The sequence below is a fragment of the Cuculus canorus genome, chromosome 5, assembly GCF_017976375.1.
Source record: "Cuculus canorus isolate bCucCan1 chromosome 5, bCucCan1.pri, whole genome shotgun sequence".
In the NCBI taxonomy this organism is placed as follows: Eukaryota; Metazoa; Chordata; class Aves; order Cuculiformes; family Cuculidae; genus Cuculus; species Cuculus canorus.
Window position 1 is genome coordinate 51,922,722 of NC_071405.1, and position 19,888 is coordinate 51,942,609.

At 46.0% G+C, this 19,888-nt stretch overlaps 2 protein-coding genes across 6 annotated transcripts in view; one reads left to right on the plus strand and one right to left on the minus strand.

The window, feature by feature from the left end:
- Nucleotides 1-20: 20 nt before the first annotated feature.
- Nucleotides 21-10,088, minus strand: ACP2 (acid phosphatase 2, lysosomal). The gene is made up of 11 exons (XM_054067828.1): nt 9,856-10,088; nt 9,690-9,785; nt 9,543-9,629; nt 6,353-6,505; nt 5,897-5,995; nt 5,649-5,738; nt 3,261-3,393; nt 3,096-3,184; nt 2,385-2,491; nt 1,988-2,163; nt 21-1,905 (listed from the first exon to the last, which is right to left on the minus strand). Exons 1-11 carry the CDS (start codon nt 9,958-9,960, stop codon nt 1,769-1,771), a joined length of 1,272 nt encoding a protein of 423 aa, XP_053923803.1. The 5' UTR covers nt 9,961-10,088; the 3' UTR covers nt 21-1,768.
- Nucleotides 10,089-10,147: 59 nt separating this feature from the next.
- The window catches only part of NR1H3 (nuclear receptor subfamily 1 group H member 3), a 28,407-nt gene continuing 18,666 nt past the window's right edge, over nt 10,148-19,888 (plus strand). The window contains exon 1 of one of the 5 annotated variants that reach the window (XM_054067833.1): nt 10,148-10,279. The gene's annotated coding sequence lies outside the window, so the exon portion shown is untranslated. Of the gene's footprint in view, nt 10,289-10,380; nt 10,563-10,963; nt 11,076-12,244; nt 12,389-19,888 lie in introns of those variants that run through there. The other 4 variants (XM_054067830.1, XM_054067829.1, XM_054067834.1 and 1 more) reach the window with 4 other exon arrangements.

Below are 19,888 nucleotides of genomic sequence, written 5' to 3' on the forward strand. Positions count from 1 at the left end.
TGTGAATTTGATTTTAATAATGAAAAGGAAATGTATTGGAACAATTACAGAAAGTCATTCACAGTTAAAATTTCTAAATCATCATAGAAACCTTTCCTCTGTGTGTGCAAAATTTGCTGTCTTTAAAAATAATGGGTCTGGTCCTCCTAAATGCACTTTCTATCACCTCTTTCTTGTGCCCATTTTTCACAGGTCGTAGCTTTTCCTCTGTGATTTTCTTGCTGTGCAGGGGACCTAGACTGTATCTTCAGAGGACAAAAAGGTGATGAAGATGCTGAGAACAGCAAGCTGCTTCTGCTGATTCAGCGTTCCCATGCTGGCAGATGCCAATTACAGTGCAGGGAAAAGTCCCCACAGTACTCCACAGGGGAAGAAAAGGAGATGTCTGTAACCTAGGAACTGACTTCTGCCGCCAAGAGAGGAAGGGAACTGCACCAGAAAGGGAAATAGAAGTGGGAAGTGAATGTGCAGCATCAACGTGTGAAGAGACTGTGCTTCTGGTGCCTGCTGCAGTTTCATTTTCTGCCAATAGCTACAAGGCAGGTGGTGAGCACTTGGCATCAAGTTCCCTGCAGCCACTGCAGCATGCACAGAGAGGCCAGTCTGGAGAAGGAATCACACTTTGGACAAAATGCCAAAGCGTGGCAAATAAAGGGATTCAGAGTCACCTGCAAACTCTGATCCTTACTGAGTCTTTTTTTTTGTTGCTGTCCATCTAATAGGGAAAATTATAGGAAGAAAAACTACAGAATGTGGCATTTAATCTAGTCTTAGGTCTGCTATGTTTCTTTACAGCATAAAAACATTCTGCAAGTACAGCATATTCCTTGGTCTCATAGCTGAAACCTGGACTGCCAGCAGTACCAGATACTCCCTGTAACTGGTACTTGAAGTTCAGAGGGGGGGAATTAAAACTCAAAGGCTGAATCTTTACACAGGGCCCAAGTTCCTTATGTGTGGGGACTCCCCTTTCTCCAGCCAACACTGCACAAGAAATTGGGTGTAGGTTTGCTATGGTCACACAAATTCCATCTCTGATGAAGCTCCTAAGAGCCACTTTGGATCATACGTAACCGGCTCTGAGCTGAATCCTAGGAACTACTGCCAGGTCTTCAATCTTGTCCTGATTCCAGGCCAGTTCTCTCTTGAGCCACAATGTAAGGAGAGGAAAAAAAAGAGTTGCCAGCAGCAACCTCAAGAAACACTTCCCAGTGTTTGCCATCATCTGCAGCAGGTCCCTCGGCATGGGCAGCTGATGAGTCTCAGTGTGTTGTTGATGAGCTGCACCCTCTGCTCCAAGCCCGGCCTTCCCACCATCATCAGCCCAACAGCTTGAGAGATAAGCACTCACAGCAGATTCACCCTGAAGAGAGATTAAACTCCTGACTGCACCGATTGTGGAAGCTGCTGGAGGCCCAAGCCCCTCTGCCACAGTCACGGTGAGTGGTAACATTTACAGTCACTTGAAAGGAGGAAAACTTGACCAGCTCTAACTGGCCATGTTAGGAGTCCCAGACTAGGGAAGATGTAGGAGGACTGGGGGCACGACACAGTATACTGGTTTCAGAAAAGGTGTTATTTCTGTTAGAGTAGCTCAGTCCTCTCTCTCTAGGAGATCACCTTTAGAAAGCATCCAAAAATCAAGTACCAGCTTCATTCTGAGAAGCAATGGTCAAAGCAGAAGAATGCTCAGTAACTGAAGGTGCCAAATCATCCTTAGGCGCAACACTGCTCCCACCTACTGTCTGGGAAGGAGTTGAAGCAACTGTCAGGCCTGCTCTTCTCCCTCATCGGAAACATGCCGGTAGCCGGCAGGCTGAGATTTTACGCGAAACAGTACAGTCAAGAGGAGAATTATAAGGAGAAGAAGAATGGATCCACACACAGCCAGACCCACGAACAGTTCTGCAAGGCAGAAAACAAGTGGTCAACATGATATTACCCAAACTTTCCCCTTCTGCCCCTGTCTGGTCCAGCCTGCGCTCACCTGTGTCGTGCATGCTGCTTGCTACCTGGCATTCTTGCTCCCAGTCCTGAGGCACAACAGGATCTGTGAGTTCCAAGAATCTTTGCAGTGGGCATTTATGCTGACAGCCAGGGATTGTCAGTGGGAAAGGTTCCTTCCCACTCTCATTCCGGAAAAACATCTCCACAGTGAAGTTACTGAAAACACAACACAGCTAGATGGGCGCTTTTTTTTGGCAGCTGAAGTCATCCCTTCCCAAAACACTCAGTGTGCACACCCTTTCCTTTATTCTGGTGGTAGTGGTCCTCCTAAGAGTCTGCCACTAGGAGCAAGATTGCATTCCCCTAAGGTGGAGCCTAGCCTATGTATCTAACCCTCGAGGTAAAATCACAGCAGATGTCTTTACTGCAACCCTCACCCATCATCCTCTTGGTAGAGCTCAAATAAATGACATGAGGCGTATGGTGCTTGAATCTTGTTGTAGACATCTAGAGCCATCTGCAGTGCCACAAGTGTGGTGTCATGCTGAGAAAGAGGGAGGAAAAACAAATCAGTCACTCTTATGGATGTGGCAGGGCAGCTCATACCATACCAGTAACAGATAGGGCAGTGCTGAGGGGACATCACCTTTGTAACTGCCACTGTACTGCTAGAACAGTGATCTTTGCTGGTTCCAGAGGAGGGAAGTGAAACACAGCCATCTATGTCCTGCACTGTTCTTCAAGAATTAATCTCTAGGGAGCAATTTGGGGGAGACCCTTGACTTCCCAGGCAGCAGGCTGCTGGAAAGGGGGGAGGACTCTTGTATCCACATTGCTGAGACATCCCACCTGAGCAGCATCAACCCATCTACCAAAGAAATAGAGCAATGGCTTCCCAAAGACTGCCAGTCTCTCTCACCCACAAGCCTGACCTAATAGGAACAAAGCACAGGTTGGGAATTTTCCCCAGGGGTCCCAGAGGAACCATGCTAGACACTGCACATGCCACCTGGCCAGAGGCAAAGATGCATGTCCTGATCACTGCATGAGCTGCAGAGAAGTTCAAAAGGGTTAGAACTATCAACGAGCCCCAATCGCCTGTGAGAAGGAGGAGAAGGAAAGAAGCTAGCCATCGAGCTCTGACTTACCGCTGAATAGGCAAGTATTTTCAGGTTCTGGTGGGCAGAAATACTTGCTGCTTTAGTGAGGTTTTTCCTTATGTGATCCAGCAGGACCCCTGAGGAAAAGGAACAGCTGGCAAGTGGCAAAAACTAGACAGAGCAGCATGAAGCCCCCCTCCCCAGTGCACTTACCTCCTTGCAGACGAGCTTTTTCTACCCGACTGTGGATCCCAAAGAGGAATTCAAAACCAAAGTCTTTTAGTTCCTTCAACTGAGTCATGACATCTGGTGTCACCCATACAGGCAAATCCATTTTGTGCACTTGCTAGAAAAACAGAATACGCATCTGCAGGTAGCATGGATCACAGATTAATCAGAGAATGGGAATCAGGGTGTCTGGAGTCCTGCCAATACTGTGACTGATTTCCTCTGTTATTTTAAATACACTCCTTTTCCGTTTGTGCTTCTGTCCTCACACTGCTGTGCTTGCATACAAAGAATATATGTGGGTTTTAATGTTGTTTCAGAAACTAATAACGAGAAGCATAAAGATTAAAATCCAGGAGCTACATTGCTGAGAAAGAAACACCGAAGTGAAGGGTTACGTCTTAACACCAATACAATACTCTTAGGGCATTTAGTTTACAGGTGGCTGATTCTGCCCTGCAGATGGCATGCAGTCAAAAACAGAAAAAAAATAAAAAAGATAAGCAAGACAGCACAAACTCAAGATTTTTGGTGTATCTGCAGCACAATTTTCCCAGAGGCTCTAAGGGCCCCTGAAGGGTATTGGGAGGTGGTTAGCAAGTCCTCTGCAGACATAATACTGGGATGCACCACTAACAAAGCCCAGAACTCAAACTCAGAATACACAGAACTGGGAACCAAGAGAATTTGCTTTGCAGCCAACCCACTACAAGAAAGGATTAGTTATACTGGCAGACAAACAGCAGTTGTGGTTTCCTGGCATTACTCGGAGCAATTTTCTATGTCACATCCCATTAAATTGCAAGAAGATGAGGCTGAATATCCTTAAGGGCCCATTCTATATGAGTGGTTCAGAGAAATTCCCATCAGCTACTTAGCTATTCAGTTAGTTTTTCATTAGTTTACAAAGCGAATAGCTGGTAGATTCAGCTAGTTACTGGCCTTTTTTATTTTCTCCACCCAGAGAGCAGAATGAATCTACTGCTCAGGTGAGGAAAAACAATCCTTCTCTTCAGTGCACTGTTAGTAAGAGAAAAAAGGAGGAAGCCCAAAGCAGCTGAAAAGATTGATCAGGCTGAGCGTATAGTTATGAGAGTAAATCTCCCCTTTCTCTAAACATTCTGTTTTCGTCTTGGGACAGTGAGCTACTCTCCAAGTTCTTGGGGAAGTATTGTTGTCAGCTGGCCTTCTGGGCCAAATGTGCATGGTCATTAAGGCAGTCTTGAAAATGAGGAAGACTTGAAATTCTTTCAGGCCATTTCCAACACAAACCATCCTATGAGTCTATGACCTCTCTGACCAAAGGATTTTTGTTACCAACAGAAGTTGCTTTGCTGTGACAGTTACAAGACAGGAGATTGGGTTTGTGATAGAGGGCAAATTTGCATAGTGCAATGCAGCTCTAGACTGGGATATTCTCAGCTTGCAGCAATTCAAGCTGCTACTTTACAGATCAAGTGCAATTTCATGCAAGTTTATCTTTTACATCCTGAAAGCAGTACATCCTGCTGTATGCCACTGACCACAAGCTAAGTAGCCTTGCACCTCCACAGAATTAGCATGTCACTGTGTCAAAATGCTTGGGTTTACTGCTACTCCTACTATTATCTAGTTTGACACCAAAGATCTCTACAATACACTCACACTGTATAGTTATACACAAATGAACTTGTGTGCAACAACTACTAGTCTCCTGGATATGTGACCTTTACTTTAGCATTATCACAACACAGCTAACACTATTTTTCATTTTGTTTAAGCCTCCATGAGATGTGCTTTCACTCCACATGAATATAGAGTCTGGTGCCCCATCCCAGACAGTTAACAGCTCTCTCCAGAATCTTTCTCTGGCAGAGGACTTTATAATAGGTCAAAAATAGAGTGGGTGAACCCCACTCAACCTAGAAGGGCATTATGTTCTTTTAGACATGGCGTTAACAGAAGCACAGAAAGAAAAGTGATCTAAAGTAACAGAGAGGTAGAACCAGGAATAGTCCTAATTTAAGCTCCAAAATTAACTCATAAAGTTAACACTCCTTCAGTTTCCAGAGATCTCATTTCTCCCTTAATTAACTCAGACTTGTTTACAGAGATCTAAAGAGGTATTTATTATGCAGGTGGGACTTTTTCTGGCTCTGACGTGATATGTATCTAAGCTACAAAGTGGAAGGTTACAGGGTGCAAAAGTAGGCAATTCTTGGCACATGCCTCTAGTAAGAACTGCTATTATTCTGGAATTAGAACATTACTTCTAGCCATAGGGTGCGGATGGCGAAGAGTTGTTTTGCAAGATTTTGCAAAATAATTTTCTAACAAATCCAGTGAGCCCTGAAAACCAAATTCCCACAGCTATTAGAAGATGGACAAACTTACTTCACAGAACAGTGTGTCATACACACTCCAAACAGAGTTGAGAGAGATGTCCCGGATCCCAGTCTCATTTGCCACCATCTGCAGGAATTGCTGAAGGCATGAGAAAAGAGAAAGGCCTTCAGTTTTCTAGTCTGATACCGCACTACATGAACAGGTATTCCTACCCTTTTCTCAGAGCTCTGATTACACAGAGGTGATGGTACTTTAACTACAAGCCTAAGACCACCTTAACTCATGCAAACACTTACCCAATTCTCTTTGGTCTTATTTATATATTCTGCTGAGTGCTGCGTTTCATTCTGTAGCTGTTCATACCGCGGACAGGAGGGCAAAGGAAACTTCAGTAGCTGGGCAGAGACAGCAAGAGTGGCCAGGTCACCGAGAGCACTGCAGTGCACAATTTGCAGTCTATATGCACAACTATAAAGAAACCCTGACTGGCAGGATGCATCTATAAAGAGCCTCAAGTACAGTCTTCTAATAAGCTCCAGATCACATGTGGTTTGCTAAAAAGTTGCAGCTAACATGATGAGTGAACACAGACTGTGAATTCTTGTCCTGTTTCAAGAACAGAAGAATCTCCACAACATAGGTCCCAGGGGAAGTTCAAGACGATCTGAATTGAGACTGAAGCAAAGGCTTTCGGAGGGCTCAGCAAAACACAGTATTTGAGTAGTGAGTACATACCCTTAAGACTAACTTACCCTTTCCTCGGACTCAGGCACTGTGTGCACGGGGATAGGCTGCCAGGAGATGTTCGGGTTGAACATCTCATGTCCGTCTGGGGGATACAGGCCTGCCAGATTGGCCTCCGCGCTCATCAACGTGCGGTCATAGTCTGTGCTGCGGATGAAGATCTGCCAGGACAGGGACAGAGCACCGTTAGTAATGCTTCTGTAAGCGGTGATACTCAGGCAGGACGATGCACTTGCTGAGGAACATTGCCAAGTGCTCCACATGTGCTCACGGACAACAGGATTTGAAGTGACCCAGCCTGCTGATGTCAGCCTGGACAAAATCATAAGGATGGACACAATTTGGTGTGTAATACTGGAGCAGTCGGTTCTGGGTAAGTGGGATAGCCAGATGCACTGTGTAGAGGTCACAGACAGAAAGGAGTCTGAATATGAAGTCAGAGAAGAGCAAGACAGAGATGCAGATAATGATGGGCAGAGGGAGGAGATGCACTATATTCAATGAGCAGGTCTGGAGCAAACTCCTACATTCAGTTCTCAGTTCTAGGAATAACCTGCTGTGCTCAGGAAAAAAAAACTAGCTTCTCCAAGCCTCAGTTTTTCCATCCAAAAAAAGAAGACAAGACTAATCTGACTGAGAGGAGAGAAAGAAAATGTGGAGCTGTGGGATTTTATTTGATCATTGTGTGGCTCTTGGGAGTAATGGACCCAAACTTATCATTCCAGAGCTCAGAGAAAGACTTGAGCCAGAAAAAGAAGAGAAACAAGAAAAATACAGAAAAGTTCAGAAGGTCAAAATGGCATATCTGGTATTCTTGTGTCTGTGTACTGAAAACACTTAAAGGGGAGACTGGAGAGAAGAGAGCGAGTAAATAAGGAGTGTGCGCATGAAATAATGAAAGAATGTGCTAGGAAACAGCACATTGAACCTAAAACAAGAATAAAAAGCCAGAAAGATGTCAAGATTTCTTTTTTAAATATTAAATGAGAGAGAAGCATCAGAAAAAATACATATGCTCCCTTTGCACAGCATTTCCCAAGTGAAGTTTATCTCAAAACTTACCAGCCATAAGAGAAAAAAAAATAGTTGTCATTTCCCTGATGATTTCTACCCACTTCTACCTCTTAACTGTGGCTTGAAAACAACTGACTGTGTACTCATTAGAAAGGATTGCTTTCATCCTCTGTAAGCTCTATAGAAAGGAAATATTTTAAAAGATAAGGATCTAATTCTAAAACTGCTGTAAAAAAACAATTAAGCCCTGAGCACACATGCTTTCTTCAGCACCTTTCACCAGGGCTCCAGCTTGTCGCTGAGTCAGGTGACAGACGGTCATATGGTGTCACTGAGAGGCAACGCTTCTTACAAGAGGAAGGTTGCTTAACTCGAGCAGGGGTTCAGGCTTGGTTATCAGAACAGCTTTTGTTTGCATATGTCTTGGTTTGTTTTCCCTTCTCAAGCAAAAAGGAAAGCAGTTTCAGTTGGCAGCAGCTTTAGAAGACTGAGGTATGTTTGGAAGGGAACTATTGTTAAAGGATCTATGTCTGAGCTGATGTTGGAATTTTTGTTGATGAAGCAAAGGTCAAGAAGGGATGTTATGTGAACTATGGCAGGCTGGGTATTTACTGGGGACCTCAGAAAGGAGGGAAAGAGAGACAATTGTACGGGGATTCTCTTGTTTGCCTTATCTGGTCAATCACCCAAAGTGAGCTCAGATGAAACAACTGAACTGATGCAGAGGCAGCAGTGGGAATAAGGGGGTCTTGACTGCCTGCTGTCCATCCGAACCACGTGACAGCATGCCTCTCATTGTGACACTTGCTCATGTTCCAGTTGACTCACACCTCTTTGATCAACCAGCAGGGTTGTTTTTTTTTTTTTTGTGGGGGGGGAGGGAAGATAGCTTCTATTTCCTTACTCTTTTCGATCTTCCAAGTTTTTCCCTGTGCTTCGCACATGGTTCCATAAGGGCTCTGTAACTTCTATAAAAAGAAACCTACCAGTGTCTCAAAAACTATTACCCAGTGTGGCAACAGCCTAGAGGAAAATTAATTGCTTTGGGGAACTGAAAGCCACCAATACTTCACAGGTGGAAGCAAATGTCTGTGTCACTTCTGCTTTGCATCCACCACTCGAGGCTCCAGTGGGGCTGCCCCTGAGACCCTCAAAATGCCGAGTACCAAAGGAGTACTAGGCACCACCCAGCTCTTCCTATCCATGCCCTTGCTTTCCCCTCCCACTCCGTGCCCTTGCCTTTTCCGACCCCTGCCATGCCCTCACCTTAGAATCATAGAATCACCAGGTTGCAAAAGACCTCTTCAATAATCAAGTCCAACCATTCCTATTTGCCACTAAACCATGCCCTTGAGTACCTCGTCTACCTGTCTTTTAAATACCTCCAGGGATGGGGAATCAACCACCTCCTTGGGCAGCCTCTGCCAGTGCCCAATGACCCTTTCTGTGAAAAACTTTTTCCTAATATCCAGTCTGAACCTCCCCTGGCGCAGCTTGAGGCCATTCCCCTTGTCCTATCACCTGTCACTTGGGAAAAGAGACCAACACCCTCCTCTCTACAATCTCCTTTCAGGTAGTTGTAGAGATTAAGAAGGTCTCCCCTCGGCCTCCTCTTCTCAATGCTAAACAACCCCAGTTCCCTCAGCTACTCCTTGTAAGACTTCTTCTCCAGCCCCCTCCTCAGTTTCATTGCTCTTTTCCCTCTCTGTCTCCTCACCTTTTCCCACTTCCGCTCTGTGCCCTCAACTCCCCATCCCTGCCCTCACCGCCCCCCTCCTGCCTTCTCCCCTCTCTGTCCCCCCTCCGTGCTCTCACCTCCTCCCTCTCCATCCCCTCTCTGTGCTCTCGCCTTCTCCCCTCGCCTTCACCCCTCTCCATCCCCAAGACTAGTGGCCCCTTCCATGAAAAATTTCTTCCTGATATCCAGTCTGAACCTCCCCGGTGCAGCTTGAGGCCATTCCCGCTTCTCCCATCACCTGTCACTTGGGGGAAGAGGCCAACACCCACCTCTCTGCAACCTCCTTCCAGGTAGTTGTAGAGAGCAAGAAAGTCTCCCCTCAGCCTCCTCTTTCCCAGACTAAACAAACCCAGTTCCCTCAGCCGGAACTCGTAAGACTTGTCCTCCAGCCCCTTAACTAGCTTTGTTGCTCTTTTCCCTCCCCATCCCCCCCGCCCTGCACTGACCTCCTGCCGCCGGTACTCTTCGCTCAGGAAGCCGCGGTAGCGCCGCCGCAGGGCCTGGCCCAGCTCCCACTGCTGCCGCATCCCCACCTGCAAGGACACGGCCGGTCACTCCCGGCTCCGGCCCGGCCCCCCCCGCCCCGCACGCACCTGCGTGAGCTGCCCGAAGCCCTGGGGCCACGCGCGCTCCTGGAAGGGATCCCGCGGGAAGGCCTTGATGGGCGACCGGTCCCCGTGCCGGTACACCTGCAACGGCACCACGTCACGCCGGCCCCACACGGGCCCGCACACCGCCACCCCCATCCCCTACCCTCACCATCGTCACGAAGCGGAGGCTGCGGGCCCAGGCGGGAGGCGGCTGCGGGCACAGCGACAGCAAGAGCAGGAAGGCGCCTCCCCAGCCGCACCACACCGCCGCCATGGCGCTGCCCCCGCGCCGCGCGGAACCCAGCGCCCCGCGCCGCGGCACCACACGGACGCGGTTGCCCAGCGCGCACCGGAAGTGCTTCTCGAGGTGAAGGGAGTGGAAGCCAACCCCGCCGCTGGTTAGCACGGACGCAGTTTGCTGCGCGCACCGGAAGCGCCTCTCACGGGCCCCGCTGCCGCCCGTCGCAGTGCGCGTGCGCGGCCCGGGTGGGCGACCCCAAGGGCCTCACGGGATGCTGTTCCTCTCTCCACCCCTCCCCCCCATGGGTTCGATCGGTCCTGGTTCCACGCGAACCCCAGGGGAACGGCGTTGGGTGCGTGAGGTAAACCTGGCTGTGAGCCGCCGGCGCGGAGGGAGAAGGCGGTGGCAGTGCCCGGCGGGGATCCGGGCAGGGGGCGGGGCCAGGCGGCGCCTGCGCGTGACCCGGGCCCTGGCCGCGCACCTGCGCCACGGGGGCGGCCGCGCGCCGGGAGCGATCGCGCCGGTCGCCGCTCCCCCTCGGCTGCGGGCGGCGGGGCGGGAGCCGCCGCCTCCGTGACTGCCGGCGCAGGACGCGGCCCGGGCCGCCGCAGACACCCCGGAACCCGCGCTGGAAGGTGCTGGGATGGGGGGGCGGCCTGTCCCGCCGTGCTGCCCCGGGGCTGGCGGTGTCCCCGAGCGGCGGTGGGAGGAAGGAAGGGAAAGGGGGGTGTCTCCTTGGTGCCGGCGGCCGCGCCTGTTGGCGTCGCAGGGCAGCGCAGTGGCGCCAGTGGCGGGGCCCCCTGCGGTAAAGCGGCCGGAGAACGAGTGGCAGCAGCGTGTGGAGGGACCCGGAAAGTTAAAGCACGCGCCTAGGGAGGGAATGTGAGTGGTCGTGGCTGTTGGTGTCCATCCAGGGAGCCCGGCTCTCCGCTTCCCGTCTCAGATATTGCCAGGTGTAGCGTGGAGGTGTTTACTTGCTTTGTGGTAACTTCTTAGCTTTCCTTAGCTTTCCTCTTCACTTTTCTCCTCCACTTAGCTCTGCGTTTCTCTATCTCATTCACCTGTTGAGTTCTGTCAACCCAGATTGTGAGCTTTCTGAGACACGAAGTTGTCTGTGCAACCGTCAGTTTGCGTGGGGCTGTTAAAAGGTAACTTTGCTTACATTGGCGATGACTCTTAATTGTGCTGTTTCTCTGCTGCTCGTTGTGATAAGGTCCACAGATCTGTCACAACAGGTATTTCGTTATGGGCCAAAAGCAAACTTTGTCTCACTGGTGAAAGAAAAATATTCGTGAAATTTCCTGCTCCCCTTCTTCTTTTTCCTAAAGGCACAGCTGGGCCCTTCATTACAAGGCTTTTTTGAGGGAGTCTCCAACACTGAGTCATTTTTCTGACTAACCACTTGGATCACTGTGTGACAGCCAGTTTCTGGCTATGACTGCAGGTTATGTTTGTCTGTAGGGAAGAGTCCTCTTAGATCTGCTGCTTGTTCCAAGGTGTGTGGAGTTTCTCCTGTTCCCTAGGTGTCAGGTAGAAGGCTGTACCTGAGGACAGACAGAAAAAAAAGGAAAAGCTGTTTTTTTCCTTCCTTTAGTGAGTGGTGGGCTTGGTTTGTGGAGTAGAGTGAGTGTTAATCGTGATATAACTCCCCTGCTGAGGTAGAAACAGAAAAAAAGTCTTATCTTTCAGTTAGGGAAGCAAATATGGTTTGAAAATTTCAGCCAAGTGTTGCTGAGCTCAGCCTTTCTTTCCTTTGGATTGTGGAAAAAGGCCATTGGACGTGGTATGTTGTGCCAGGACCAGATGGAGTTTGGCCTTTCTGCACTTCTCTGCTGTTACACCTGTGGCTCATATGCCAGAAGGCTATGGCCACCGCAGGGTTTTGTGAGGACAGACTGACTGTGTGCCTTCCTGTTGCAACCCCCTTTTGGAATCTAGAATGGAGTTCAGTGATAATTCTTTCTCATATGTGGATATGCCTGTGCATCCATCTTCATATGGGAAGGCCAGCTTTTGCAGGAGAAAAGCAAGGGTGAAAATAATGAACAATATCCTCCTCCCACACCTCCAAAAAAAAAAAAAAATGGTGAGGGGAATAAACCCAACCTAGCCTCAGAGGTAGGACAGAATGTGAGTTGTTGCAGAGCTGCTTAGGAGTTCTGTTGCTGCTGGAGGAAACCTCTAGTAACTTGTATTGTGAAGGGATGCAAAGACAAGTACTGTAGTGGGACTATATATGTAAATTGCTTAATCGAAAAAAATAAGGAACCAGGAGACTTTATCATAGAATGAATGTGTCCTGGCTGTGTGCCTTGGGTTGCCGTCATTGGTTGTTTCCAGTTACTGCTGCCGCAGCTTTCTGTGCCTTGTCAGCATGTTTCCTTTACCAGCTGTCTGTGCAGCAAGAAAGCAGGCAGAGGGTGTGCAGCAGAACAGACGTGCAGCCGTACAAATACAGAGGGTGAGTTTGTTGCCTTATCCTGATCTTACACCTGACCTGAAGAGTCATGTTCCCAAAAATCATGTTGTTTTGCTGTAACTATTTTGGGTTTCTTTTTTTTTTTTTCCCCCCCCAGGAAAGATGCTTGGTCTTGAATTAGTGCTCATGCTAATAGCACTCTTTCTGTGGTAAAAGAAAGGACGATTCTTTTGCTGCTGTTAAATGTTTAGTAGTGATGGTCTGGGGCCTCAGGAGTCATGTCTCTTTTAATTAGATCTGGTCTGTGATTGTATAGCTGTTGAGAGTGACAGTGTTCAAAATTTTAGGATTTGAATTTGTGATCTTTAACTGTCACTGTTTTTCAGAAGATGTGTTCCCAGATCTGTCCAAGGAAGAGTATAGAATGTAATGTGCTTTATTTTGAATGTGTTGAAGGACAATCCTGCTTTCTGCTCTGACACCAGATGCTGTGGAAGTCTTATTGTCACAGATGTGTAGGTCTCTGCATGTTGAATAGGAAAACTTATTAGGTTGTGTGTCACCCTCCCTCCTCCCAAGTGATAAGATTCACAGACCTGACGATCTTGGAGAAAAATTGCTATTTCAGACCTGAGGTGAAACCTGTCATACAGATATTTTGTTTCATCGGGGGCAATTGTTCTGCTGGTCTGCAATAGGATATGTTACTGTTTTTTCCTCACAGCCTAATAATGTAGGAAGGGGGAATCGCATTCTGTTGGCTGTGGAAACTGCCTCAGTGGGAAGGACTTTCATCTTAGAAGGGGATTCAGGGGCATGCTTCATGCTGACAAGTACAGGGCCACATTTAGGCTGCAAACAGGTTAAAATTGGTCATTAGATCATACTTCAGCTAATATACAAATACAGTGTTTGACTTAACATTTTCATTGCAGTCACTACAGCTAGGAACTGCATTGTAGTTGGTTTGAATTTGAGGTGTGTGTTTAATATTGTTAAATTAGTTGAGGCCACCCGTGTTCTGGCAGATGTTAAAAACTTTTCTTTTAGAAGTGACACGATGGGTTACTCTAACACTCCTGTGTGGTTCTTGTTCTGTGACTTCCTGCTCAGGATAAAGTACCTTTTTTTCCGTTTTTGGAGCATAGACAAATTTCTTTCTTGTGTCCTCACTAAAAAGGAGATACCCCTGGAGCCCAGTATAACTTGCACTTTTAGATCTGGAGATCTCAAAACCAGATTTCCTGTAAAGCAGAACTAATTGCTTTGAGTGTCAAAAAGAAAATGTTAATATACTCAATTTCCATATCATTTCATAAATTGCTTTGAAGTATACACTGTCAAGCTGTATCTTATTTAGGGAGGGCAAAAGCTAATTAGGATAGCACACAGAGGACAGCAGAGCGCTATAGAGTGTGCAATATGTTTAAGGGAGGGGAAAAGATAAATGTTTGTTTAGTGGGAAGTTGATGAAGAAATGAAGAGAACAAGGTTAGAGAAAGAGACAAATTTGATTCTTGCTTTGAACAGACCAAAGCTAGTGTCTGTCGGATTATGTAGGAGAACTATCTCGTGGGATGGCAAGGTGGAAGCAATTTAAAAGCCATGCTGTAGAGTCAGGTTGTATTGTGTGTGCACAGAAACCTATCAGGATGTAAATAAAAGATGTTAGGTGAGTATCAGTCTGATTGCTGAAGCAGATGATTGGCAAGAGAGTAGGTGTCTCCTGGCACGTAGTTTATTTTAAGGTTTTAAAAAAAACATTGGCAAATATATTTGTAAAATCTCTTGAAATGAACTGGTCAAGGAAGTTGTATTCTCTCTCCCTCCAGGGACAGGGGCAGTCTTGCCTGCTGGTCCTACTGCAGCTATGAAACAAACAAGGTTAAATGGTTTAAATTGAGGCTTCCCACTTGCTGATTTAAATAATGATTTAAAGTTGGTGATTTAAATAATTCATTGAAGCTTTGTTTTGCATTTGATACTTTCTTAAAAGGAAGGTTTCCCTTAATGGGTTAGGCTAAGCCATTGTTACTGCTTGCTAAACAGGATGATACAGTGTATCTGTGTACACATATTTATGCTCTTACATCACAGTAAATGGTTACATTAGAAAATGTTCATTTGTATTTACTACCTGAAAAATTTCATTCCTCATGACTTGTACAAAACTGCATTTGAATAAAAAGGTCAAATCAAATATGTGTTTTTTTAATAATTGGACTCTAATCATGCACTGGATACACAGGAGAAAATATGCTTTCTGGAGTGTGTGCTATTAAAACTGACTTGTTTTAACGGGGCAGTGTTATCTATGCTTACCAAAATGAACAGGTTGTTTTTGGTCATTGTGTCCTTCCAGATCTTAGGATGAGCATAACTTATCTTCCCTCAGCTTGTTTTTATTCAGAGACTGGATTACCTCCCACAACTTTGAGTGAGCTGAACTAATTTAATAAGTTAATTGAAGAAACAAATCTTTCTGCCCTTCTTAGAAAGATTTATTTGGTACTTCAGTGGATTCTGATTCTACAGACTCTAGAGTTTAGATATTGTGCTCTTTAAATGTTCTCCACCGCCCATGTGCTGCTTGGATAGGGTTTGTGTTTGTCTAAATGTCTGTTTCAGGCTTTATAATTTGTTTTTAACTTAAAAAATAGATTGAATGAATGTAATCTTGAAAAATATGTGTAAAATCCATTTAGAGGAAAATGTTTGGAATTCAAATAGTCTATCTAGGGCCCTTATGAAATGAGGGCAAAGAGGCAGGCTTCTGCAACGGCTCTGTAGTGTTATCTCGGTTGCCAGGGACATACATGCAGAAATGTGCCAGCCCCCAGAGGACTTCACATGCTGTGCCAGTGAATTTTCACGGAGGATTTTACACAGTTAGGCTGTCGGATGTGCGCAGTGGCTTCTTGAGCATCTACCAGCAGGAACCCACATGCAAATGTTTGTGGGCACATGAGGCTGCACTGGAATGGCCTTGGACACTTGTGATGGTGCTTGCTCACACAGAGAATCCTGTGTCCAGTCCTCCTTGCCAATGTGCTTTAGCTTGTGTGAGCACTGCTGCCGAGGCAGGTCACCCAGCTGCACGTTCTGAGAGCAGGACAAGAAGCTGTCGCCTTGCCTTCAAATACCAGTTTTGAGATTTTGGTCTAATAATTGACTGCTTTTCCACCCTTGGCTGTTGTCTGTAGGAGAGGAATAATATTCCGGTTTCTGTGAAAGGGCCTGGAAGTAGTTCAAAAGATGGCTTCAATGTTTACAGCTGCTGAGGGAGATAGATTCTTGGGCATCTGCAGGTCCAGGCAGGAAAGCCTATGGTGTGATTTGAGGTCCATATAGCGTGTGCACAGGCAAAGTTGCACTGCTAGGCTTTTTAAGGAAGATGTCAGACTCCATGTCTTAGCAAAGGAAGAGGGACTTTCTGTTGTGAGGAGTGTTTTAAAGTGTAAAATAATGATAAGCATAGCTTGTATAATGTAGTTTCTGTTATCTAGCCATATCTGCGACAAAGGGACTTGACTTTCTGGGCTGTATGGAACTGAAGAAAAAATTTTTCTTCATCTCCAGAAAGCTCCCAAGTTGCTGTTTGTTTACCTGAAAATAGAACAGGAGTGGAGTAAGTGGAAACCTTTGTCTGAAGAAAAAAAATGAATTTTCTATCACCTATACTTTGAGGGCATTTTCTGTCGAGCTGCTTTTAAGCAGCAGGCTGGGGGGGAAGGCTGAAGAGACTGCAGACTTTGTCCTCTCTTGTTTCAGTGTCATCTCCAGTTGCTACTCCCTGATACTTGCTCTGGGTGGTGCCTTTAGCAGTGTCCTAGAATCAGCAGGCCATCCCCACCCTTATTCCTTGATACAATGATCAAAATAAGAAACCCAGCTACCTGTTGGCTTAGCCCAATTGCCCGTTCACATGCTCATATTTTCCAGCACTGATCTTGGGCTCACAGTTATTTTGAGGAGGCAGATGATACTCTCTGACAGTATAATGTTGGTTTGCTTTTTTCATGCAGACCCTCCTAGAGCATAAGTCTTTGCCGAACCACTGTCTCCTGGTTTGTCCATGGCTCATGTGCGATGGATTCATTCTTCTCGTGGCAAGGTTGTGCTGGTTTTGGGAATGGGGTGGGAATTTCTTTGCAGCATGTTGGTTATGACAGACCCTGACAATCTGATAGCTACGTTCTTTTGCTTTTTTTCTATCCAAACCTTTGTGCAGACTTTCAATCTCTTCTGGGCTATGCCATTTGGAAAATGGAAAAGCATTTGTCTGTTACCACCTCTGATATTTTTGTGCCTTGTTAGGGCTTTTTATGGATGGATGAGAGTGAGGATTGCTGGGCACTTGGAGAAAACCTGAGAGCAGAGTCGGTGGCTCTGGTTTCCCGTCTGGTGGGTGTGCCCTGAGTGCAGCCATTTCACTGGCTGCTGTTTGAGCAGTGGACTCTATCTGGCTCTGGACTCTTTTCCAGCTGAGTATTTGTGGTGATGTCAGGCAGTGTGAGAAGGGAACATGACTTGGCAGGACAAAGTCTGCAGAAAGTTCAGCTCCACATTTGGCCAAGAGCCTCGGAGGGAATGAGATCTACACACACATTCTGCTACACAGCCTGTCACACGCCCTCTCACATGCTCCCTTCCTGTCACACAGATCCTCTTTTTCTCATTTTCAGACCTTTAACCCTTCCCTCTTAGCTTCCACCCTGTGTTTTTATAAAGAAAAATCCAAACAAACAAAAATCCAAGCAAAAAATCCCTCCTCTGTGTTGCTGTTATTGTACCTTCTAAGCTTTTCGTTGCACTGACCTCCAGAGCAGAAATAGACCATACAGACCAGAATCCAAAATAGTAAAGTTGAAAGCAAGGCAAGTTTACTTTGCAACAGAACTCTTAATAGTCTTTTGTTCTGACCTGTACCCTTATACCAGTCTTTACTGTTTTTCTTGGCAGCTCTTCTGATCTTTCTTCTTGGTCTGCTGCAGTCTTCTGGCTGATCAAGGTTTGGATACATACAACCATTGCAGAGTGGGAGCACTCGTCTCCTATTCTTCTAAGAGCAGTGTTAGCAAAACCTGCCAAAATACCTCTCTGGTAATGGATGAATGGGGAATAGATTAACAGTCAGGCGTACTTTGAAACAATTAAAACTCTGTTCTGGTATCCCTTTTATGGGTATTTCTGCAGTACTGTTGTTTCTTCTTGACCTCTGTGCTACATCTAGGGGTGATATTTCTATGAATGGGAATTGGTAGTTCTCCCTTACTGCCCTTAAGGGAATCTTAATGAGTTTCCTGCCTGTTTTGCAATTCAGTGCTGTATTTCTCTTTTGCCTATGAGCATTAGTATTTGTTTTGATGCTTTTAGGTGCGATGGTGCTTGGATACTGAGTGCTATGTGCGTTGTAAAAAAGGCTGTTTCCCAGAAACAATCTTGTTGCAGTTATGTTGATGTGCAGCATGTTGATGAAAGTGTGTTTGAAGTGGGAGGAAAGGAGGAAACTATAAAAGTGAGCAAAAATGGTGCTGTAAACAGCCCTCTCCTTTATTCCATTCTTTCCTCTTTTGCTTCCTGTTCTTCATGCTCTTTTATTTCATAGCTTCTAGAGGATGGAGAAGACGGTTTTGAAAGAGAAAGTGGTATGGACAAGGGTCTAGGACCTGAAGGCTTTTAAATTATTTCTCTGGCTTTGCTACTATACATCCTATAGCTTTACTTGTCCTTGGTCATCTTTTCTTCCTGGTAAAATATTGCAGCTGCTTCTTGCTCGTGTTACCTGTTTTAGTAGCAGTTTAATGCTGACAGTAGATTGGGCAGTGTTCCTGTTCAGAGGAGTCAACAGCAGATTGCAGTGCTGATGTTGAAGAGATGGGCTGAGACAGCCTGGGGAGCTGAGCAGATTTCCCTTTTGCGATTCTAGCCGTTAAAGGCACTTGGCTGGAATAGGCATGGGTCATGAGATGTTATTCTCTGACTGCATTGTTTAGTGGAGAGTTTTAAGGAAACAATCGGGTAAAGAGTATGTGGTGTGATTATTTATCATTATAATTTTCTACACGTAGAAAAAAGGCCTGCAGTGCTTTCTTCTGGGCATAATCTTCTTCTGGGCATTGTTCTCTTAGTGCTTATGGAATAGGTTTAACTCTTCCCTGGACTCTTCACTATCAGGATGTTATTTTGGGTATTCATTCTTGCTGCTTTTTTTTTTTTTTTTGTCAAGTTCTGAGCTCTGTCTTCAGTTTGGAGATGGCGTTGGGATGACATCTCAAATTCGGCATGAGTCAGACTTGCATTGAGCTGTAACATCTGTGGGACTAAGGGTCATAAAGGAGTGTAGGATCCAAGGTACAGTTCTGTTTTGTTCTGTACTGTGGTGACGCTGTGGAAGTCCATGATTTTTGAAGAGAGGAGCTTCTCTAATTACTTTTTTCCCCACTCTCACTTCTGTGCAAACTCCATTTTAAAAAAAATCAGCTTTTTGAACCTAGCTGGTTATTGCCGTTAGCTCTGATCTGTATGACATGGTTTGCTTTCTCTAAGGAAGCTTTGAGTCTTAAAACATTTGCTTCAAGGAATAGCTGGCTGTTATGTTTTGGATAGCTCTGCATAATTGTGTAGAACAAGGTATTGATGGCTCAGTAGAGCTAGAGAAGGTATTCAGAAAGAAAGGGAGTCTGGAGCATGTTTTCCGTATTACCGTCGAGTGGCATTTATAAGGAAACTAGGGTGGTGGGGTCAGAGCTCATTTTCAGCCTTCAAGCAGGATGGGATGAGCTGTCACTGCATGTGGGATGTGTAAGAGCTGGTTAGCAGCTGGAGTAACAAACATCTCAACTTTAATTTTTCAAAGCAGGGTCTTGCTAAGTGGCAGGTTATTTTGTAGAAGAAAGTTTTCTAGGTTGCTTGAACACTTTTCATGTTTGATTTGTGTGTTTCGGTCTGTCTGTCTGGTGGTGTGGTTTGAAGTGCAAAAGAATTGCACCACTAGCCAATACAGGACCCCTAGGAAGAAAAAGCAAACATGCCAACCAAAATCACCTTTGCATAGACAGTTAGATGTGCAAGGGCAAAAAGACTTGCTGGTAGGATAGCTTGATGTATTTGGGGAAATTGTGAATGGTACTGGCAAAAGAATGCTGTTGCCATTTTGAAGTGAGTTTCCAGAGGCAGAGTTTGCTATTATGGCTCGTGCTTAAAAACATATTCTGTAGACAAGGCTCTGGGCTGGGTCCCCTCCGTTCCCCTTCTTCCCAAGGGGTGGTAGAGAGCTGCCCTTTGCTCCTCTGTTAGCTGGGGAGCAGGGGGGCACCTGCTCTGCTTTGTGTGTTTCATCCCTCTGGGAGGAGCACAGATGGGATTTTTCCTATTGGAAACCTCTGTCAAACCCTCAGTTGTGCTTCCTGCCATCTGAAGGTCGGTACTGATAGTGGTTTTGAGCTGACTATGAACTGGATTTGCAGCCAGGCATAGGGAATTATTGCAGTTCATTTACAAATGGCAAGTTCTACTCATGTTCATCTAAGCAGGTGCTGC